The 24,872-nt window shown below is 38.4% G+C and overlaps 1 protein-coding gene across 2 annotated transcripts in view; it reads left to right on the top strand.

Moving 5' to 3' along the window:
• Nucleotides 1-22,794, top strand: part of phf12b (PHD finger protein 12b) — a 75,232-nt gene extending 52,438 nt beyond the window's left edge. For both annotated transcript variants that reach the window (XM_059973300.1, XM_059973299.1), the window contains exons 7-15: nt 494-658; nt 2,756-2,914; nt 3,795-4,656; nt 5,983-6,117; nt 9,342-9,491; nt 13,052-13,150; nt 14,235-14,317; nt 17,924-18,062; nt 21,325-22,794. In XM_059973300.1, coding sequence (XP_059829283.1) covers nt 494-658; nt 2,756-2,914; nt 3,795-4,656; nt 5,983-6,117; nt 9,342-9,491; nt 13,052-13,150; nt 14,235-14,317; nt 17,924-18,062; nt 21,325-21,653 — 2,121 coding nt within the window. In that variant the 3' untranslated portion in view covers nt 21,654-22,794. The remainder of the gene's footprint in view (nt 1-493; nt 659-2,755; nt 2,915-3,794; nt 4,657-5,982; nt 6,118-9,341; nt 9,492-13,051; nt 13,151-14,234; nt 14,318-17,923; nt 18,063-21,324) is intronic.
• The last annotated feature ends 2,078 nt before the right edge of the window (nt 22,795-24,872 follow it).

Genomic DNA, 24,872 nt, shown 5'->3' with positions numbered 1-24,872 from the left:
CCCAGTCCTCCTCTTTTGTTGGCCATTATCGCACTCTGATTCAGTTCAGGACAATGTGATTAGAGAAAGTTCTTTTTTTTCAACATCCTTCACTTTGCTTTGTAGTACTATGATGTGTTGATTTTATTTAATGATACGATTCAAAATATATTCCCAGTGGACGATGCTATGCATTGTGCCAAATTTATCGTTCATGATTTAATTCTTAAACAGAAAACATTTCAGTCCATTAGTTTATTTGCCTGGCATTTTAGGAGTAGGAAACTTTGAAGTACTGTTCAATAATAGCTGATGCTATGACACTGTCCTTCCTAATATATACAGGGACTAACCAAGAGAAGCATTGTTCTACTTGTGTTATCAAAGTATTCTTGTCAATTTGTGTATGCACTTCATGTACTTTAATAGTGGATGACAAATGCATTGGAAAAATGTAGATGTTTGATAAATTATGTACAGGATCTGCTTCAATTTTGTTTTCTTAATCATTCAGCTTAATCAAAAGAACATGACGTTGAGCAACAGGTGCAGGATATTTGACAAGTTTCAAGACCGAATATCACAGCATGCAATTAAGATTGACTTTCTAAACAAGATCCACAGAAAGCATCCACCCAATCGCAGACTTTCAAAAGCAGTAAAGAGGAAAAACATGAAGGTATGTGATATTGTGATAGGAATCTTTTATAGTGTACTTTGTAATGAATTTTATAAAATTAAACAATCCATATTTTGCCCATCTAGGTTGAATTGCTTTGTTCAATAGAGATGTTAAAGTTCTGTTTTGAGTTATTTTACATTCATTTTGGCATGATTGGTGCCATTTGAAAACTGATTGATTTCTTCTAAGAGTATGTGAAAAAGTTTAATTCATACCCTTAAAGTGCAGTAAATGTAGAGGAATAATTTATGCAATGAACACTGAAATTTTTTTTTAATACATATAAGCTCAGACTCTGCACTGACCAGCAGTTTAGTCTGGGACTGTCTAGTCAGCATGGCTCTTCTACCCATTGGCTTCAACAGCTGGAAACATCTGGAAGCTAATATTTTATTTGCTCAATGTTACTTGACTGCATTTCCTTTAGATCTGCTTTATTTTTGAAGTGTTTTATGCAAAAGAAAAATTGAAGTTCCTCGTATGGATTCCCTAGTTGAAGCAAGAATCTGTGGACCATTCTTGTTTGTGGCTTCTTGTCCCATACTGTTCAATATCGATTGGCCAGTACACTTAAAAGGGGGAAGCTAGGTTTCTTTCAGATTTAGCATTACACTTCTCAGATTTTTTTTTAAGATTCAGTTGCACTATTTCCAATTGATAATTCTGTGCCTGCTGAATGTTTATAAAATGTGTATTTTAGCATTAATAATGTAGGATCAGCCATTTTTTGTGAGAAATCACCTATAATTTTCAAGTAGAATAGAGTCAGCTAGAAACTTCTGTTGATGTTAAGCAAATACTGGATTCTTCAGTGTTATTTATCATTTTAAGGATCCTAACATTTGCAGAGGAACTAAATGCCTGAGTGGAATTCCTTTTGTTGCAGTTAATATTTTCTCCATTCAGTTACTGTGAATGTTTAATTATTGTTCCTCTGATCTAAGCACTCTATGATCATTTATTTAGGCTACCAGGTTGCCATGACATTTTTCCTGCTAAGAATTATGGGTAAGTGATCAAGGACAAAAAGTCCTGTGTAAGTCCCCTTCTCTTCCTCCCCCTCAAATAATTAGATTAGGATGTCAGTCACAAGAGGAAGAATTTACATATTAATTCTGAGCTGTGTGTAATTGGTCTAGCAATGATTCTTAGCAAGGGTAGATACTCCAAGTTAGGTTGCCTAACCAAGTGAGTGCTTTTACCAGAGGAACGAAAAGGAGTGAGTAAGTTTCTCTGACATGTAGTTTATCTCCAAATATCATTTTCATTTGAAAGTTTTAACTCTAATTTTCCAATTAACTTATTGGCATATAGTGAATTTACATGAGGCTATTAAGATTTTTCTGAAATTGGAATATTAATCTCTTCTGCTAGTTGGTCTTTTTGCCAGATATTGGTTAGATGTGTGGGAAATAATTGAATTTGTATTGCTTAAAGATGGAGCAAAATTGCAATATTTTAATTAATAAGACTTAATTCCCTCTGAAGAGTACTCCTCCCTCATTCATGATCAATTAATCATAACTTTTGAAGTGTGATTGTTAATCCACAGTGAAAATTAGCTGTGAAACTTGTGCCATGTGTGTTATGCATGAAGTGCTTATGATAGAAACTTACATTTGAAGATTCACTAGACCAAATCTAATATTGATTAGCTTGAAAAATCAATGTTGCCCAAAATTGTGCATTTGATCATGCACATTGGTAATAGAAGCTGCCTTTCTGCCTCCTTATTTTTAGAGAAGAGCTTCATGCTATCTTTGGGGTATGTTTAGATTGAAGATCAGTGAACGTGTTATTCCTAAAGTGGTAGATAACTAAGAATTCTGGTGTAAATTAAGTACTCTTTAAATGGTTGTATAAATGTAAATATCTTGGCACGGTGTTTGACTTGAATTGCCTGATGTGGATTTTGTGTTTCTACAAAGTTGAATTAATTATTTCAGAGATACTCGAATGGTTTGCCTATATAGTTTCCAGTGCCAACATGCTCATGGCTAACTTAAAAACAGCTGATGTTATAAATCTGAATTTTATAGTTCTAATTTGGTTAATCTTCCAATAGATAACTGTTTTTATTTACGTTTTCTGAAGGTTCCTGAAGCAATTAAGGCCCAGTACCAGTATCCACCACCTCTCCTTCCACCGGCAGGCATCCGTGATGGAGAGCTGATATGTAATGAGACTCCTTCTGAGTCACAAAAGCACCTTTCCAACTATGAGCACTTTGCTACTGAAGAAGAACAACAGGAGGTAATAAGGGAAATTAGAGTGTGAATGGGTCATGAAAGTACTTTTGGAAATATTTTAGCAAGTTAATGGTTAAAATGGCTCATGCTGAAAAAATCAAAATAAATCTCTTTGGTCAGTTATCAGATTTTCTTGTTGGTAACTGAGTGTAGGAGGCTAAAAGGTGACTTTACAGAAATATATAAAGTTATGAAGGCATAGGTAAAGCAAATGATCAGTCTTTTCCCCGGGGTAGAGGAGTCTAAAACTAAAAGACATAAGTTCAAGTTGAGGAGAAGATTTAAGAACTCTTAAATATTAAATCTTAAAGATACTCACATGGTGCTGTGAGTATCTGGAATAAGCTACCAAAAAAGTGATAGAGGCAGATACTATTAAAAGACATTTAGACAGTTAGATAGATAGATAGAAAATGTTTAGAAGGATATGGTCCAAACACAGGGAAATGGGAATTTGCTCAACGTGAATGAGTTGGGATGAAAACCTATCTCTACGTCATATAGCTGACTCTGAGTTTGAAGAGTTTTCACTTGAATTGCTTGACAAATGACACATAATAACCTATGGGTTCTACAACTCATGTTCTCAGTGTTATTTACTTTCTTTTATTTGCACAGTTTGTCTTTGGCACATTGGTTGCTAGTCAGTCTGTTTCATTGACTATTGTATTTCTTTGTTCTGTTGTGAATGCCTGTAAGAAAATGAATCTCAAGTTAGAATATGGTGACATATATGTACTTTGATAATAAATATACTTTGAACCCTGTATTAGAATAGGTTTATTTTTGCTGTTCAGAAAAGATGATATGCTTACTTTTAAAATACCTTTCTTAAACTAATTACCCTTCCTTTTAATAAGATCTTTTTCTCCCATTTCCTGCAGTGGCTTCGTAGTGTTGTTGCACTTCAATGCAGCATTTTCAGACATTTATCTGCTAAGCAGATGCCATTATTTTGGGACACTGAACACACTGAGAAAGCGGATATTAAACCATGCATCACAGCCCAGTGTTCAGCAGACAGCTCTTTAAGCAGTGCGCATCAGACAGCTGGAAAGAAACCATCATCCCCTTCTCTGACATCGTGCAATGTTACATGCACCTCATGGACCAATAGCCAGAATTCTTCAGGTTCCTCTGTATCACAGCAGCCTGGTGCTGCAATTGCACAGGAAGAAAATGCCCGTACTTTATATCCTGAGACCTCGTGCAAGTCTTCTAGCAGTGGAACTTCAAATGGACCTTTGTCAGCAGAGGTGAAAGTAAACAGACCTTTCCCATGCACACTTTCATCAGAACCGTCCAGGCAGCTGGCAGATACACAGAGACCAAAGGGACACTTAACACAGGTGCCAAGCCAGGTATCTGGACAAGCATGGCTGCATTCTCAGCTGAGACCAGCTACGCCACCAGCAGCCAGCAACCTTCAAAACCATTTTGTGGGCACAGTAGTCAAGACAGAGAATCCAGGAGGACCTGTTTCATGCTTGCAGCGAATTCCTGTCAGTGTGACAAGTGTTCCCGCTTCTCTATCTACTTTGTGTGCCAGTTCTGAGATCACCAGCAGCTCGCAGCTTAAAAACATCGCCTCTGTGCAGATAGCTGGACGACCCACCACATTCATGGCAAAGGTTGTTACGACATCCTCTGCTATAGCCAGGGCTATTACACCACCGAGAGCAGTGGTAGATAGTGTATCAACACTGTTGGGACCTTCGAGGAACTTAATTTCACCAGCAACTACAGGTGGATATCATGTTCTTTATCCAGTTTGTTTGTAAATTATATGTTTAGTAGCTGTTTACAAGCTAACAATTACAATGAAATTATTTTTGTGGTGATCAGTTAATTTCATGACATTTGACCAGTCATTAGAGACTTTATTTGCTAAAAAGCTGAAAATCTGCAATGATTACTCTTCTTTAACGATACCCACACAAGTATTTTGTGTCATGCGGGTTATTGGGTTCATCCCACCTTTCAACAGGGTAAACCTATGCCTGTGTTCTCCCTCAAATATTCATGCATTTCCCCTTTTGTTTTTGCCACATACCTTCACTGAGTAGTACATCAATCAGCTGTTATAAATTGCCAGCACATATTTCAAATGTGGGATGAAACGGGAGCACCCAACAGAATACACAGTCGCAATGGGATTGTGCAAATGTGATACTACCATGTGCAAAGTCAGATCAAGCCTCAGTACCTGAAGTAATGAGACAGCAGCATTAACTGCTGTTCTAACTTGATGAATTGTTAATTTTTCTGTGTTAGGAGCTTCTGTGCACTCAGGGAAGCTTCAGCTTTTTGCCTCAGATTAGTACCATTCTCTTTCCATTGGAAGGTAGTGAAACTAATTGGAGGCTATCCTATCAGAGCAAAACATATTGCTAGCAATGTGTGTTACAGAATTGTGGTGTTCAGGTTTAATGTTGCTTCAAATTAGATTTGGTGGTTTCCCAAATCATTTGTGAGTTTGGCTTTGTAATACAATACAGTTTTACATTTTACAGTGTACAGATTTTAGAACATTAAAAAGTGGACATTCGTCAGTATCCCAATTCCTTAATTTGGTTTCCCAAATGTGATAAAAATGGTGAAGTAGACTGAAGTTGCTTTTTTTTAGTTAAATCCCTGTGCAGGTATTCATAGTATTGAAATTCAATCATTTACTCAGCCTGCTGGTATTATTTTCAGAGCTGTGAAGTAGGTATTGGGTGAATGATAGAACAAACATGATCTTTTTTTTCTGAGTCTTGCACTGGGCATTCATCCTTTATTGAAAGTTGTTCACTGAATTTGACTTTAAGAGTCGACGATTTGATACATGGTCAATGTGAGAGCTATTGCTCTCAATTGTCATCTGTAGAAGCAAGAAAAGTTGAAAATGGATTTGGACACCAAATATGGAAGGTTGAACTTTGATTTATTTTTCTTATCTGGGTACAACTATAGTTAATAATTTTACTCAATAATAGAGATGTGCAGTGCCAGCTGTGTTGATTGTGACTGAACTTGAACAGTTTGTGTTCCAAAACTGGTTATAACCAATATATATCTCTTTTTCATAAGGTAAAGTGAGTCCAACTGTGCTGTCTACAGGTGTGTCAATGGGAAACAAACCAGTTACCTTAACTTCTCCATTAAATACTTCAGTTATGTTTGACCTTGCCAACTCTCTGCAGGCAGCTATGGAAGGAAGTGGAGGTAAATGTTTTGAAAATTCCTCTGTCTGAACACATAATTCTCCAGTTGTTTTGCCTTCTGTTTGATGAAAAGTTTTGAGGGTTTTTTTGTGCAGATCATTCCTACCAATTGATCTTTAAGTTTGTTGCAGAGTTTCAATGCTTGCTGACACCGTGGAAGTATGGAGGAGCCATACTAGAAACTCCCACAGCCGTTGATCCTATGATTTCAGTCTCCGAGGCCAGCGTGCCTTCAGAAGGGTGAACCTACAAAAAGCATCCGGCCCAGACGGGGTACCTGGCCATGTACTAAAAACCTGTGCTGGTCAACTGGCTGGAGTCTTCACTGAGATCTTTAACATCTCGCTTTGGCAGTCTGAGGTACCCACGTGCTTCAAGCAGGCTTCAATATACTGGTGCCCAAGAAGAACATAGTAACCTGCATCAATGACTGTCGTCCAGTAGCACTTGCATTCCCAGTGATGAAGTGTTTTGAGAGGCTGATGATAAAACATATCACCTCCTGCCTGCAAAAGGACCTGGATCCACTCCATTTTGCCCACGGGAGCAACAGGTCCACAGCAGGTGCCATTTCACTGGCTCTTACTCAACCCTGGAACAACTGGGCAGCAAAGGTACACACGCCTGAATGAACATGAAGAAATCTGCAGATGCTGGAAATTCAAACAACACACACAAAATGCTGGCGGAACACAGGAGGCCAGGCAGCATCTATGAGGAGAAGCACTGTTGACGTTTTGGACCAAGACCCTTCGTCAGGACGCCAGGATGCTCTTTATCAAATACAGCTCAACATTCAGTACCATCATCCACTCAAAACTAATCAAGAAGCTTAAGACCTTTTGGGCTCTATACTCCGGTCAGTTCAGATTGGCTGTGTACTTAACCCACCCCTGCCCCCCCACTGTGAGGCTAAATACAGCTCCAATACCATATTTAAGTTTGCTGATGATCCTGCTGGCCAAATCAAAGGTGGTGATGATTCAGAGTATAGGAGGAAGTTTGAAAATCTAGCTGAATGGTACAACAACAATCTCTTACTCAGTGTCAGCACAACCAAGAAGCTAATTATTGCTTTCGGGAAGAGGAAACGGAGGTCCATAAGCCAGTCCTCATCAGGGAATCAGAGGTGGAGAGGGTCAGCAACTTTAAATTCCTCAGTGTTACTATTTCAGAGAATGCATCCTGGGCCCAGCATGTATGTGCAAATATGAAAATAGCCTGGCAGCACCTCTACTTTCTTCGGAGTTTGCAAAGATTTGCATGACATTTAAAACTTTGACAATTTTTTTATGTGTAGCGGAGAGTATATTGATTGGCTGCATCACAAGCCTGGTATGGAAACTCATGCCTATAAATTGAAAATCCTAGAAAAGAGTAGTGGATACGGCTCAGTCCATCATAGGTAAGCCGTCCTCACCATTGAGTACATCGTTGTCACAGGAAAGCAGCATCCATCATTGAGAACCACCTACAATATGCTCTCTGCTGCCATCAGGAAGAAGGTACAGGACCCTCAGGACTGTCACTACCAGGTTCAGGAATAGTTAATACCTCTCAACCATCAGGCTCTTGAACCAAAGGGGATAACTTCAGTTTTTTGTTGAAATGTTTCCGTAAACTTTGGACTCACTTCCAAGGACTTCATCTCATGTTCTCAATATTTATTGATTTATTATTATTATTTATTTTTGTGTTTGCACAATTTGTGACTTTTGCACACTGTTTGAATGCCCAAGATGGTGCAGTCTTTCATTGATTCCATTATGGTTATTATGACATATATGCACATGGATAATAAATTTACTTTGAACTTTGAGATTGCATTGCATGCATTCTATTTTTGTTTCATGGTTGTCTGAAGATTGTACTTTAGTGATGTATCTCACCAGAAACTTAAAATCTGTTGGGTTTGTTTTCTTCAGCCTGCCTTTAGGATTCAGAGTACCTATGCAAGTTACCTGTTCCACCATTGAGTTATCAAGGAATTGTTCTTTGCCAGGTGCTTCATGCCTCTGATCTCAATGAAGACCTAAAATATGTGTATGTTAAATTGAATGAAGCCGGAAGTAAGAGAAGTTCCTTAGAAGAAATAAGAGAGTAGAAATGCTAAAATTTGGAAGGAAAAACCAGGTGCTGGGGGATCTCACCAAGTCAGGCATTGCCTCTAAAGGAAAATTGGCAGTCAACATTTCATGTCAAAACTCTTCATCTGTGTCTTCAGCTCCTTGGTTCTTAAGTGCTTGCATTATTCAACAGAAGGGACTAGCAGTCCTTAGAAATTGTTGGCACAAGTAACTGGGACTAATAAATAGACTTCTGAGGCCATTCATCAATGTATTAATTTCTGAGGGTTGAATTTTGAGCTTTGCCCTTGCACTTCATTTGGCCTGGTATGAATGTCAGGTCTCATTCTATTCAAAAATTGCGACATGCATAGATTCTGTGTTGGCAATTATTTACACTTGGTCTATGGAATACCCAGCTGAACATAGCTGATAATTTTGTTCAACTTATTATTTTATTCTGATGGTGCTTATTGTTAAGCTGCTATTATGTTAAAATAATATCAATTATTGCTGTAAAACTTGAGATCCAGGCCAATTCCATTTGATCTGAAGTTCTACTTCCGGGAAGTCATTGTTCTACTGATCTCAATTGACTTGTTTTAGTTTCCTATTTTAATTTGAAAACACAATTAATTTAATTGTACACGTAACAAAAGTGAGGTATTCATCAGCTCCACCAACAATCTTCATTGTATTTAAAATTATGAGATGCATACACAAATATTTATGCGCAACAGGGTACTGAAACTAAATTTCACATTGCATTTGATGGCAGCTCAATGATAGTGAAAAATTGTAATGAAAACTTATTTTTTGTTTTGTATTGATAATTGTCAGTGAAGGTGACGGGACACCATGTTGGGTGGGAAGGGGAAAGTTCTATCAAATATGTTTGCAGAGTTATTTACTTTGAATGACTTAAGGATATCAGTAGTGATAATCAGTTTGAGTTTAAAGTTGGAATGCAAACAAAATTGCTGGAAGTGCTCAGCAGGTCAGCTATAAAGTGAGAAACATTTAATATCTCCAATTAATTACCTTTTGTCTTCGCACTACTATTTTTCTCCATGTCGTTTGTATTTTTAAATGTAAAATATGTTAGAAAGTTTTTTGGCAAAACGTCGATTTTTTTTTTTCTCTTTTTTGTCTTTTCTAGAGATTGAACTTAGTAAGCTTGATGAAAAGTTGATCCAGCTACTAGCTTGGCAGAGAATTCAACAGCTGTTTCCTCCCAAAGCATCTTCTTTACCATCAGTACTTAGCAACTCAAAAACCCAGACAAGTGCTGCAACAACACAGACTGAAGGTATGTATTTATTTTGCCGCGCTTTCTTTTCTGTCACTGTTTCAGCGCATCTCGCCCTGGTCGTACCTTTTATCATTTCAGGTTCAGGTGCTCTTTTGGTCACCTTATAATCCTCAGATCTTCATAAACATCAGCTTTCCCAAAGTTCAGTGCTTGTAACTTATTCTGCACCAATTCCCATTCTACCGCATTCCCTCTGCTCATTGAACTAAAGTAGTTCCTGGGCTCAAAATTCGTATCTTTGTATCTTATTGCTCCCTCTCTTCATTTTCTCCAACCCCATGCCCTAATTTCTCCTTGGAAATTGGTCACATGTCTACCCTTATTCTGTGTGCCCCTTGGTTTGTTATCATGTGTACTGTTTCTTGTACACCGTGTTCTGGAATTTCCAGCGGAATGACTCTTATCCAACTTTAAGATACTCCACAGCATCTCCTTGATGGTGTGTTTCACTTCTTTCAAAGCTAAACTTACCAGAAGTCTTAGGCACCCTAGATTTTTTTAATATAAATATTTTAGATTTTTATTTCATCTTCTGTTTTAGTGTATCAGTAGAAAAGAGCAAATTTTAGATTTTCAAACTTTTGTTTTCCAAAAAATTAAATGTGACAGGGAAATTTTTGTATTTTGTTAAAGAAAGTAGTATATTAAGTAATAGACCACTTTTTAAATAAGAGCTTGTTTACTTTGTAGGTTTATAACCTAGTGCATGATTAAGCAAATATCAAACAGCTTCCAATAATCAATGACAAAATGAGTTGAGTAAACTAAACTGATTAACTGAAACAGAAATGGGTGTACAGTAGAAGGAATGGGCAAAAGGCAACCAAACTAGAAGGTGAGGGTGTGGCAGATGTGACCGTTTAACCTTCAAATCATCAATTCTTACACCATGGCAAGAGTAAGCATAGCCACAATACACAACGTGGTCATCCTGCATCAGCAAGGTCTCTGACAAGCAGAAATTTTGCAGCAGACAGGAGTTTCAATATCTACTGTCCAATCTTCTGAAGAAGCGGTCAAGGTTGATGACCGGAAACACAGTGGTTGGCTATGGAAACTGAGCATAACAGGCGAGAGATTCATCTAACTGACGTCCCTTCTAAATCGGAAGAAGTCCTGCACTGTAATCAGCTCTAAACTCTCAGAAACCACTGAAACCCAAGTATATCCCTCAGCAGTCCAGAAGAATTGTCAGAAGTGATCTTTATGGAAGAGTTGCTGCCAAAAAGCCAGTCCTTTGCAGTGGAAACAAAGCCGAGAGACTCAACTGTGCATAGAAACATGAAGACTGGGGTGCTGAACAGTGGTAGCAAGTACTCTGGACTGGCAAATCAACATTAGAAGATTTTGGCTCAAACAGGAAGCAGTTCGTCCGTAGAAGAGCTGGAGAGCGCTGCATGCATGAGTATCTGCAGCCAATAGTGAAGCACGGTGAAGGGTCCCTGCAAGTTTGGGGCTGCATTTCTACAAATGAAGTTGGTGACCTGGTCAGAATTAATGGAATCCTCAATACTAAGACGTACAAGACCTACTCTCGTCCATCACGCAATACCATTAGGGGGGTATCTGATCAGTCCCAACTTCATTCTGCAGCAGGACAATGACCCCAAGCACATGGCCAAGGTCACAAAGAACTCTCTTCAAAGAACAATAAGTTCTCCAGCAGATGGCATGACCTCCACAAAGCCCCGATTTCAATGTCATCAAGGCTGTCTGGGATTACCGGGCGAGACAGATGCAAGCAAGACAGCTATATTCTGCAGAAGAACTGTGGCAAGTTTTCCAAGATGCTTGGAACAACCTGCCTGCCAATTTCATTATAAAACTTCATAACAATGTACCTAGAGAGCTGAAGAAGTTTTAAAGGCAAAAGGTAGTCACCTGGTGTATACGAGGAAATCTGCAGATGCTGGAAATTCAAGCAACACAGACAAAATGCTGGTGGAACGCAACAAGCCAGGCAGCATCTATAGGGAGAAGCACAGTCGACGTTTTGGGCCGAGACCCTTCGTCAGGACTCCTCAGGTCTCGGCCCGAAACGTCGACTGTGCTTCTCCCTATAGATGCTGCCTGGCCTGTTGCATTCCACCAGCGTTTTGTGTGTGTTTCATCTGGTGTATATAGATCTTATTTAGTTTTTTACTGTTTATTACGCTTTATAGTAATTTTTTTTTGATATTTAGAAACCTTTCATTATTTTTGAAGCCATCTTTGCTTTACAGAATTTACATTTGTCTGAGACTTTTGTACATTATTTGGCAATTCTTACATTCAAGTATGTAACCCTCAGGTTCGGCCAGCATGCGCTTGTCTACGGGAAGACATCCTCTTGCCCAGCAAAACTGAGCAATCTCATTTGTGTGGATGTTGCCTGATGTGTTGCCTGGTTACAAATTTGAACCGCAAAATATCACAGTACACCATATGCAGTTTGAACAATTGAACTTTATAAATCTATATATATCTATTATAAATATATAATACTATAGGGTTAGTAAAGAAACTTAAAAGAAAAAGTGCCCATTTTATTGAAACAGTCTAATGTGAATGTTGGAGCTCACGGATTTGTCCATTCGTTCCCCATCGACCTCCAAGCGTCGCTGACCGTCGGACCCTCGCTCCAAGTCCACTCTGTCCGGCAGTCTACCAACTCGTTCCATTCACTTCTTTTCTCTAAATCTCTCGCCGACAAAAGGCCACAAAACCCCTACTCCCAGACCCACAAGAAAGAACAACAGTTGGATAGCACACGTTCCAAAGCCCCCGTTAGCCCAAATATTGCTGCTACAGAGAAACCATTGCCTTAGCATTACATAGAGGCCATTACATTAGCAGTGAAACCTTACAGCATGTTACAAGTAATTGGTGCAAGTTCTTGCTGTCCCGTCAGGATTAGAACGTGATAGAAAATCAAAAATCTGCAAATGCTGGAAGTGTGAGATTTAAAAATTGCTGGAAACACTCAGCAAGTCAAGCAACATCTGTGGAAAGAGAAATGATTGATTGGAACGGCAGTGATGAAGAGATAAAATCTCTAGAGAATTCTTCGGTGGTTGCCTTTTAGGTGCATTCTGATTCCATGACACACCTTAGAAAGGTACTATAGGCCAGAGCTTTGTATTCAAATTCTGTTTCAGCAAGTTATGAACCTAGTTGCCAATGAATGTCGTAATTTTTGGGATGACTACAAAGTAAGTCCACCGTATATCCTTTTGGGAATTTTCACTCCAACCTGATCTGGCTTATGTTAGCCCCTAGTTGAAATGTGTAATTGATTCTTAATGCTAATATAAAAGGTTCTGTTGGTCTTTGATTTGACAGCACATGTCAGTGAAGATGAGGTTGAGTTATAAGTGGTACCTGTCCAGGATGCACACAGCAATTACAGCTTGTCATATACTTGGTGAACATAGTATCGTCACCTTTTTTAGTTACTTTTCAATCATTAAATAATAAAATTGTTAGCTTTCAAGTAACCTTGAATTTAAGGTGTATTTCCTGTTTGATACAAAGAACAAGCGTTGCAGGTTCTAACATTAAAATATTTTATTTTCCAGTTCCAGTGAAAGAAGTTCAGGCACGAGCTGTGTTTTATCCTCTAACGGGTAAAGGTCAAGCTGTTAATATGTGCTACAGAACACTTTATATAGGAACAGGTGAGCGAAAACCACCTGTTAATGGTTCACTAATAATAATCTTTGCAAATAGAACACGGCTGTGCAACATTGTGCTGACTTCTCCCATTTACAAGTGTTATTTGAAATCCATTGCTAAATCTCTTTGAAATGTTTAATTGTTGCTATCCCACACCCTCCCTCAAATTGTTTACCTGGTTTAATTTGGAGAGGTGAATGTTTTAACAGATGAATATGTTTTGAGGTAATATTTGCATTCAACTGAAAACTTTTGCTGATTTATTGGGCATTCAAAGCAGTTCCTCCACTTGCTAAAGCCAAAAACAGTGAGCTGCATACAATTCCTCTGGAGCTTGGAGGCACATCTTTCTTTGATGTTATTTGACTGATATGAAGCAAAGAGATCACTGGAGAAACTGATAACCTATCATATCGGTCACTTTTTACACTGATTTAGTTTAAGCCTGATTTACCCAATTCAGCTAAATACAGCACATCCAGCATGTATTTCATTGTTGACTAAATGATCACCCGTGGCATGCAAAAGAAAAGTAAAATATCTATCTTTCTGCTTGTGCCTCCCTTTATATCTTCCTTTCTGAATTCTGATCTTTTCAGTTTGACTGAGACATCAACTGTTTTTAGCTGCTGCCATCCCACTGTCTGCAGTGCTTTCACATTTTCAGTCTCCCTATCTCTGCTCGTAGCTGCCTCAAGCTTTCTTACTGTCTCCCCAACCCCTTTCACACCATAATTGGCTGACATACTGATTCCCTAATGCCAGCAGCTGTTTCTCAGTTTTCCTTTCCTGGTCTACAGCTGTCCACTTGTAGTCTCTCTGTCATTATTCCTCCCTTTTTTCTTCTTTGTGCTCTCCTTTTATATTTTCTGTTCCATTTATTTGGTATGTATGCAACTTGCCACAATTTTGTAGTAATCTAGCTCTTTTTTATTCTGTTTTCCAATCTTCAGGTAAATGTTCTCTAAATGATGTAGCCTTTTCCTGGGAACTTTTAACCTTTAGTGCTCCAAATAATTTGAGGGCAGATGGTAAAATACAAACTGGTTATTGCAACTGAAAATTTGCTTTTCTGTTTCATTTCAGGTGCTGACATGGATGTGTGCCTTACAAATTATGGTTATTGTAATTATGTTTCAGGCAAACATGCCTGCATATTCTATGATGAGGTAAGGTTCGTACCCTATCCCAAAAAAGAAATACTTAATTTTGCAATTCTCTCTCTGAAAAAATACCTCAAATTACCTAGAAGTTTCATACCGCTGAAGTGCTTACTTGGTTGTTCAAAAGCTTGAAGCTTGCTCCACTCAGCTTGTAAATCTTGCAAAGCGTAAGTATAATGCTGATGTGTCTAGCCATAACTGATGGTTTTCAACTGGAGGTTCTCCAAGCTGCCTGATAGCAGTCATCTTAAGGAAAATGAGAATTAATGGCAAAATATTGGTAAACAAGGTAAATGATTGTGTAGTGATAAAGAAAAAACAGAAATATTTGTGGTTTGACTCATCAGTGGAATGAAGCTACATAACTGTTAAGCCCTGCACTAAATAGTCACCACATGCAGCTGACTACTAGAATAATGAAGTGTAGTTTATCATGAGAAGAAACACTAAATAGTGCAGAAAGTAAATGTTAAGTTTTGCATATTTCTCGGCACAAAAACTAAGTGCTGTTGGTGAATGTAATCATATCCATTCAACATTTGAAACTTCTTTTGGAGGTGATTAACATTAGTATTTCTGATTCTTGTAAATTGTTATTGCAGGCAATGTTCTTTACATCCAAATGTAGCTTATTTTGTCGTTTCTCATCCTTGGCAAGAGATTAGATGGTAGACCATGATTTTAAAAGTATACAGTGGCATGCAAAAGTTTGGGCACCCCAAGAGATTTGAGCTCTGATAAAACTTTTACCAAGGTCTCAGATATTAATTAGCTTGTTAGGGCTTTGGCTTATTCACAGTCGTTATTAGGAAAGGCCAGGTGATGCAAATTTCAAAGCTTTATAAATACCCTGACTCCTCAAACCTTGTCCCAATAGTCAGCAGCCATGGGCTCCTCTAAGCAGCTGCCTAGCACTCTGAAATTTAAAATAAATGATACCCACAAAGCAGGAGAAGGCTATAGGAAGATAGCTAAGTGTTTTCAGGTAGCCGTTTCCTCAGTTCATAATGTAATTAAGAAATGGCAGTTAACAGGAACGGTGGAGGTCAAGTTGAGGTCTGGAAGACCAAGAAAACTTACCGAGAGAACTGCTGGTAGGATTCCTAGAAAGGCAAATCAAAATCCCTGTTTGACTGCAAAAGACTTTCAGGAAGATTTAGTGGTGGTGCCCTGTTCTACTTTTTAGCAACACCTGCACAAATATGACCTTCATGGAAGAGCCATCTGAAGAAAAGCTTTCCTGTGTCTCATCACAAAATTCAGCAACAGAAGTTTGCAAAGGAACATCTAAATAAGCCTGATGCATTTTGGAAACAAGTCCCGTGCACTGATGAAGTTAAAATAGAACTTTTTGGCTGCAATGAGCAGAAGTATATTTGGAGAAAAAAGGGTGCAGAATTTCATGGAAAAAAATACCTCTCCAACTGTTAAGCACGGGGGTGGATCGATCATGCTTTGGGCTTGTGTTGCAGCTAGTGGCACGGGAAACATTTCACTAGTAGAGGGAAGAGTGAATTCAATTAAATGCCAGCAAATTCTGGAAGCAAATGTCACAGCATCTGTAAAAAAAAGCTGAAGATGAGAAGAAGATGGCTTCTACAACAGGATAATGATCCTAAACGCACCTGAAAATCCACAATGGACTACCTCAAGAGGTGCAAGCTGAAGGTTTTGCTATGGCCCTCACTGTCCCCTGACCTAAACATCATTGAAAATCTGTGGATAGACCTCAAAAAATCAGTGCATGCAAGACAGCCCAAGAATCTCGCGTAAATAGAAGACTTTTGCAAGGAAGAATGGGTGAAAATCCCCCAAACAAGAATTGAAAGACTCTTAGCTGGCTACAGAAAGCTGTTACAAGCTCTAATACTTGCCAAAGGGGGTGTTACTAAGTACTGACCATGCAGGGTGCCCAAACTTTTGCTTTAGGCTCTTTTCCTTTTTTCTTATTTTGAAACTGTAAAAGATGGACATAAAAAAGTAATCTTGCTTAAAATATTAAAGAAATGTGTCATCTTTAACTATATGCCTTTCGGAAATCAGGTCATCTTTTACTCGCTTAGCTATTCACAGTAACAGAAATTTTGACCAGGGTGCCCAAACTTTTGCATGCCACTGTATATCATTGTGGTAGATTTGATAAAGAAGGGTTACCTTGAGGCCAGTGAAGATTAAATAGTAAAGGACAGAAGTAGAGTTTTAATGTAATATATTAGAATAGAATATGAAATATATTTTGCTCTATTGCCTGTTGAAGTGAAGAAAACTATGCAGTAACTGTAGAAGAAATGTAAAAGAAAATTACTCCATTGAAAATAACATAAAATGCTGATGGAACTCAGCAGTTCAGGCAGCATCTATGAAGGGAATTGAACAGTTGACATTTTGGGCTGAGAGCCTTCAGTCTGTCTTTTATCTCACTGAGAAACTGACTCTTGCACAGGTATGCCGAATAGAATGGCCTCTTATGCTGAATTAGTTTTATATCCTAGTAAATAGATTGTTAACTACTTCTCAGATTGAGGGAGCCTACATGTTATTTAAACTAATGAGTAACCCTCCCTTCTGTCTAGTGAAGATTGATTGATGAAAAAAATAAATTATTTATTATGTTATATTTGCAGAGCCTCTGCTTAATTCGATTATCATTGGCTGAGTGAAGAATATGGTTAATTTTGATTTACAGTAATCTTTCAAAGTTCAAGTAAATGTGAGCAGCTGAACTGATGCAGCTTCAAAGATCTAATTCTAGTAATAAGTTGACCTACTTTAAGAAGGAAAAAGGCTTAAAGCTATTAGGTTCTGTGGAGTCAAGTGAAGTTCATTTTTTAAGAAGTGACCACAATTTTCCTGGGTTAATCAGGAACCTTAGTCTTGAATTTTTTAAATAAAAATTTCTACTAAGACTTCCCAGTATCTATTTGTTTTCATGGCAGTGTGAAACAAATGGTGTGATTGCATGAGAATGCTCTGATTTTGTTTGGATTTATTTATAAAGACTAAAAATGGGATTGGTTTAGATGGATGCTTGATGATCAACACAGACTAACTTTGCCAAAGGACCTGTTTTAAGCTGTATGACTCCGAATTTAGTCAGGAAGTAAGTTTTAAGGGGCAGAAAATATAAGCATTTACCTTTTTCCTGGTGTTGCACTTCAACTGATAAGTGAAATTGCTGTTGAAGCAGTAAAGAGGTTGAGAAATATGTGACAAAGTTCCACTCAGTAACTTATTGTGTATAAATATCACTTCTGTTTGGTCAGAGCAAGTTAAAGCTCTCAATACACCATTTATAAGTTATAGATAAGTAAAACAATTCTTGTTTGCATTAGTTTATTTGAAGTTTCTCCTTTTTGCTTTTTATGAGCAATGCCTGATAAACAGCTCACACTGGAGTTAAATATGGACTAATCCATAAAAGTCGAAGGGAGACTTTGGGTACAAAACTCCAAAAACCATTGAACCTTTTAATTAAATGGTGGTGCTATGGTCACATACGTGTACTTAGATAATAAATTTATTTTGAATTACTAATATCAGAGTTACAATATGTAATGTTTAAAACAAAGAATTACTGACATTTTAAACTTTTGTTATATTATCTGATTTTAGAACACAAAACACTATGAATTGTTGAACTACAGTGAACATGGGACAACTGTTGACAATGTACTCTATTCATGCGACTTCTCTGAGAAAACTACTCCCACTCCACCAAGCAGTATTGTTGCCAAAGTACAAAGTGTAATAAGTAAGCATTTTCTTTTTGTATTTCCCAAAGGTAATTTAAATTAATATACAATAATTACTGCTACTTATTTAAACTTGAATCAATGAAAGATGCTTGATATTTGTGACAGGCCTTAAATACTGTCTCCTCATACGAAGTGAAATCAAATGGCATTGGTGACAACAGGGTTTCGCTTCTAAGTGAACTCAGTGCTGTAAAAGCATGGTGGAATCGTCACACAAGTTCCCATAGCCCTTGAATGAAACAATGATTTCGATCTTTGAAGCCAATGTAAGTGCATTCTTCGGGAAAATGAAAACATGAAAAGCATCCAGCTCAGACCTGAGCTGTTCAAGTGGTTGGAGTGTTCACCGATGTCTTTAACCTCTGGCTTTGGCAGTCTGAGGTACCCCCAAACACGAGTCTCCAGCCCAAAACATTGACTGTTAACTCTTTTCCATAGATGCTGCCTGGCCTACTGAGTTACTCCAGTCTTTTGTGTGTGTGGCTTTGAGTCTGAGGTACCCACCTGCTTCAAACAGGTTTCGGTTATACTGGTGCCTACAAAGAACATGGTAACTTGCCTCAATGACTATCATCCAGTAGCACAGTGAAGAAGTGTTTTGAGAAGTTGGTGATGAAACACATCAACTCCTGCCTGAGAAGTGACTTGGATCTGCTCCAATTTGCCTACTGGCACAACAGGTCCATAACAGATGCCATTTCATTGGGTCTTCACTCAGCCCTGGAATATCTGAAGAGCAAAGGTGCATACTTCAGGATGCTCTTTATTGTCTACAGCTCAGCGTTCAATACTGTTATCCCATCAAAACTAACCAAAAGTCTTGCAAGACCTTGGCCTCAATACTTCCTTGTGGAATTAGATCCTCAATTTTCTCAGTTGCAGACCCCAGTCTGTTTGGATTGGCAACAACATTACCACCATGAACTCCATCAGCACAGGTGCACCACAGGGCTGTGTCCTTAGCCCCCTGTGCTTTTTGCTTTACACTTATGACTGGCTAAGCACAACTCTAATGCCATATTTAAATTTGCTGATGACACGACTCACATAGGCTGAATCAATAGTAGTGACAAATCAGCACGTAGACACAAGGTTGAAGGTCTTGGCTGAGTGGTGCCACAGCAACAACCTCTAAATAAATATCAGCAAGACCAAGGTGTTGATTATTGGCTTCAGGAGGAGGAAATTGGAGGTCCATGGGCCAGTCCTCAGCAGGGAATCAGAAGTAGGGAGGTTTAGCAACCTTAAGTTCTGTTACAATTTCAGTGGACCTGTCCTGAGCAATTAAGAAGAAACCATGGCAGCACCTTACTTCCTTAGGAGTTTGCGAAGATTCAGCATGACATCTAAAACTATATATGTGTGGTGGAGAGTTTGACTGGCTGAATCACAGTCTATTATGGAAACACAATCCCATTGAACAGGAATCCTACAAAATGTAGTGGATGTGGCCCAGTCCATTTTGGGTAAAGCCCTCCCCACCATTAGGCAATCTACACGGAGTGTTGTTACAGGAAAGCAACATCCATCATCAAGGACCTCGTCATGCTCTCTTCTCACTGCTGCCATCAAGAAGAAGGTACAGGATTTGAACCACCAGGTTCAAGAATGGTTATTATGCTTCATCAGGCACATGAACCAGAGAGTTCACTTTACCTAATTTCATTTGCCCCATCTCTGACCTGTTCCCACAACCTATGGACTCTTTTTCACACTGCTTGTCTGCCCTGTTGGTGCAGTCTTTTAATGATTCAACTATGGTTATTGGATTTGTTGAGTATGCCCTCAAGAAAATTAATCACAGGGTTGTATATGGTGACATATAGTATGTACTTTGATAAATTTACTTTGAGCTTTGATTTTGTTAAGTTATAAAGGAGGCCATTCAGTCTTATCAATTCAAATTTTCCCTGTGACCTATTCTTCCTATTTCCCCATAATCCCATCAACTTCTCTTCCCCTGTTCACCCAACATCCATTCCAAGATTCTATCACCCACCTATTGGGAGAAATTTAGGGGCCAGTTAATCTACCAATCCACATGTTTGGGATGTGGGAGAAAATGAGAGAAACCGAAGGAAAACCATCCAGTCACAGGGAAAATGTGTAAACTCCACACTACACCACCAGATGTCAGGATTGAGCAGCCCAGCTCTCTGGAAATATGGGACAGACGAGCTGCAAAACTGTTCCTGTAAACAAAATATCCATATTTATTGTTGAGCAGTTTTGCAATATAATCAGGTAGGGCTGTGGAAATATTAATGTGGTCACAAATTTTTTAAATGTTTTAATAGTGAATGAAGCAAGATTAAATGGGTGTTTACAGAAATATGACTGCAGGAACACATGTTGTAGACCAAAGGCTGCCCCTTCTTTACCAAGTACTAGCGTGCTCTTAAATCTTGGATAGGTCCACCCCCATGTCAACATGGCAATGGCACACCAAAAGAAACACATTCTCTACCCCAGTCTCCACACTCACTGAATTGAGCAGCATTGTTGGTCTCCTCCCAGCAGCCTCCTCACCAGTGCCTGTCAACCAGTGAATCACCCATCTCCTTTTCCCCATTCTGCCTTGAAGCACAGGTGAAGGCAGTCCTGTTTGTGCCAACATGACTAGAGAAGGATACAGGACTTGGGATAGGTTCACTGTTTTGAGCGCAGTGAGAATTTTAACTTGTGTTCTTTGGAGGTTATTAAGGCAGTTCATTTCCCTTTGGACCAATAAGTGAGAATTGAAACTATGAACAACATTTTTGATTGCCAGACAGCCCTTTAATTAAGCCTTTTAAACCATGAAAGTGATAAAGAAATGGAAGTATGAAGTATACTGCTGTGCTCTAGGCAACAGAAGATTAATTATGTTGGCGAACAGTTGCAGAAGTATTGAGTTCAAACTGTTAAGATGGAATGTAGCCCATTTCAGCTTAGTTGAAGCCCCTGTTGAAGCAAAGACAAAGGAACCTCCTATAGAGTGATTGCCATCTCCTCCTGTTCTGTTCTACTCCAAAATGTTACTGCAGCAGAGAATAAACTACAGGATTGCTCACTATAGATATTGCCAGCAAAGCCTTACTTGGATGATGTGCAGATTTTTTCATGCACATGGAATTGACTCAAACAGACTTGTACCATAATGATTTATGGATTAAAGGTGATTTTCAAATGGAATTTTCTTGCATACTTGTATATTCCTACATTGTGAACACGCTGAGCAACTTTATTTACTGTAACTATTTTCTGATTTCTCTGCAGAATATTGTAAGAGCAGAAAGGAAGAGGAGGAACAAGAAGAGATGGTCATGAGTTCACAAGGCCAGGGACTGCATGGCAAAACCTGTAACTGTAAGGCCAGCAGCTCGAGTCTAATAGGTGGCAGTGGAGCAGGCTGGGAAGGGACAGCGTTGTTGCATCATGGGAGTTATATCAAGCTTGGTTGCCTGCAGTTTGTTTTCAGTATCACGGAATTTGCGTTGAAGCAGCCAAAAGAGGAGGAAACCCTGGTACACGAAGCTGACTTAGAACAGAAGCATTTGATGAAACTTCATCAAGTTCCAGTGTTACGATCCAACTCTGTTCCATGAGGGTTTCTGAAGTGTACATAGGACTAAACAGGGAACCATGAACCGAAGAAGCTGTCTTTATATTGCATGGAATGAAATATCTTCAGCATTTTTTTCCTTTTTTTTGCTCAGATTTTGTGGGCAGTTGCACATAGAATTTGTATAATGACTTCTCTTTTAAATATGTAACTTGTCATAGTTGTAAATGTTGACTGAATGGGAAGAGGCAGAAGAGTTCTGTTTGAAGGTCATGGCAAAGCCCTAAGTAGAACAAACTGGAAAAGCCTAGGATACGTTCAGACTGCATCCCTAAACATGTACAAATAATCAAAGACTTGTTATATTTTGTGCCAGTGACAATAGTTTTTATAAATATGTGCAAAGTTTTCATAAAAGGATATGTTTATCTACTCTGATCATTGTTTTATTTAATGTATCTGGAATCCTATGACCCAGATGTTTTCTGCTACTTTTGCACTACAAGTAGCTGCTGTGTACTGATTAAAGAGGAAAAAAATCTTTCAAATATCAATGGTATTTTATTTGACTGAGAAAGGAGAAGTATTAAAGTAGAGTCTGTGTCAATGCACCTTTTAATGGTGCCAGTGGTTTTTAAATGTGTAACACGCTAAAAACTTGTGGTATGGCACCTGCTGCCGTTGTGTTGTATTGTAGTGTAAAAGTTTGTCGTAAGCTTGTTAAGGTCCTTTTTCACACAGTAGTTTAAATGTAAATAGTTAATGTATTGTTTCAGATTTTACAACAGACACTTTCATGTATTCTGTATATAAAAATTTGACTCCAAGTTCCTGTCTCTGCCTGTCTATTATGACTGTAAATACATCAGATTTTTTTAAAGAAACTTTTGTTGTAGTTGAATATTTTAACATCATTTTACTATTGTGAGTCATTATCACCCATTTTCTTCCATAAAATGAAAGGCACAGCTTTTCAGTATTTATCTTCCTAACATGTGTGATCCATATGTCTTTGTGATGTCTTTGGTTTTTCTGATCAATGTTATTGTTTGATTTCCCTGATACTACCTCAATTAACTTGCAAAATTACTTTGGGTATTATCTTTAACTTTTAGTTATCTTATACTTTTTAATACAGAGGATGGTCGTGTCATCAGATTTTAATGGCCGTGGATGTTGCTGCCCGGAAGGCCATTGTGATTATGTCTTGCAGTTATTCTTCCGATTTCAATGAAGTTAAAAGGCATTATAAAGAAAACGATCCGAAAATCTGAGCTGCACTGATGATGTCTTTTGTTTCTTTTGGCTATAAAAGTACTTGGTTACTGTAGAGCTGGTTCAAGTTGTGTAAAAATATTCCAGAGCAAGAAGAAAAGTAGATTGAAGCATTTTAATGAGATTTCCATTCTTCGTGTAGTTAGGCAGTACAATACCAGTTGCTGGGACAAATTCTAAGATGGGGATCTTTGAAAAATATTGATTACACAGAAATCTGTCCTCATTTCAATAATAACTTTCAGATATAGAAATCTTATGATTGCCAGCAAGAGCAGATATGGCGATCAAATTAAAAGCTGCACACTTTAATATTTTACAACTTCCAACTGCCACACTACTGCTTTGGGTTCTACAGTCCTGCCTGTCTAATTTAAATCCACCCAAGCAGCATGAGCAAATCTCATCAGATTTCCTCTAGTTTAGATGCTATCCATCCCTCTGGTACAGGTCCTACTTGTTCTGCAAGAGAGCCCATTGATCCATATACTGGAAGCCTTCCCTCCTGCACCAGCTCCGTTGCCACTCGTTTAACTATACCATCTTTCCACTGTTTGTGGCATGGTGAGTAATCCTGAGATTACAATCCTAGAGGGTACTGTGCTTTAATTTACTAACTCCCTAAATTTCCTTTGCACAACTTCCACACTCTCTTCATGGTTACGTTGTGCACCCATATGGCCTGTGACCTCAATGTACAAAGACTCCCTTGACCTTGACACCAGGAAGACAATGCACCATTCCTGGAGACCCATTCATAGCTACAGAAGAAGCTATCTGTGTTTGCCTAGACATTGCACTACCCTGCATTACAGTAGAGCCAATTGTGGTACATATTCTCCCCAGGGAAGCCATTCCCCCAGCCCCCATCTGGTGTACCTGTTTGAGAGGGTATAACTGCTGGAGACTCCTGCACCTCCTGGCAGTCATACACCTAACTGACTGAATCTATATTGTAACCACCTCCTTGAAAGTACTATCTCTGACATTGCTTCCTGTATGCTCCTCGTCAAGTATAACTGGACACACCATGCAAACAGTTGTTAGGGTCACTAGACTGCTTCCTGATCTCTAGTATCTGACCAGGAAGGGTATACCACTCCACTGAGTGGGAGGAGGAGAGGAAAAGCCCTACCTTTCCCTTGCATTTTTTACCATTTGGCCTCCTCACCAAAGTTCACAGAAGCCCCTACTTCAACCAGCAGTATCGCTGACCTTAAAACAGTGCTTCTCAAAATGTCCACACCATGAGAGCCTATCTCCTTTTTATTTGCTTATGAAGCTAACAGCAACAGACACTTGAAATCTCCCACACTGTTTCTGGTGGTTAGGGCTATCAATGAATCTGATCAGAACGATGGTTAGAATTGCTGCTTTTGTAACCCAATTTAAGTGAATATTTCTTGCTTTCTCTATAGTTGTTGGATCTGTTTGTGACTTGTCTAGCTTCACTATGAACACTATAAAGGGACATATTACTTGCTTGATTTACTACTAACCACATGCAAATGAAAATATAATGGAAAATAGTTCTTCATATTGCATGCCTTAAAGCAAAATTCTTGGTGTTTTTTTCACCAAAATGAAAGGAAATCGATGCTGAATACGGTTAAGTCACGAACAGATCTAGTGACTAGAGGGCAAGCAAGAAATATTCACTTCAAAGTTAATTTACCTTGATTAATACTATAGAGACCAAGGCCATCCATAAAGAATCAGAGCAAAAATGAAAATTAAAATGGGTTAAGTGACCATATCAGATATATAGTAGTCAACGTAAATAGGAATTCAAATATTCTTTAGATATGTAAATAGTAAAGTTATGGTACACAAATTAGGGATTTCTTTAAGGCCAAAATAGATTGTGCAGGCTCCATTAAGATACTAAATGAACATTCCATATTTACTAAATAAGGATGAAGGTGACTCTAGAAATAGTGAAGATTGTATAAATTAATCATTAAATCCTCAATGATCTTTGATACAA

The sequence above is a fragment of the Hypanus sabinus genome, chromosome 6 (genome assembly GCF_030144855.1).
Source record: "Hypanus sabinus isolate sHypSab1 chromosome 6, sHypSab1.hap1, whole genome shotgun sequence".
Classification (NCBI taxonomy): domain Eukaryota; kingdom Metazoa; phylum Chordata; class Chondrichthyes; order Myliobatiformes; family Dasyatidae; genus Hypanus; species Hypanus sabinus.
The sequence above is the reverse complement of the archived record's forward strand: the minus strand, read 5'-3'. Positions and strand labels throughout refer to the sequence as shown.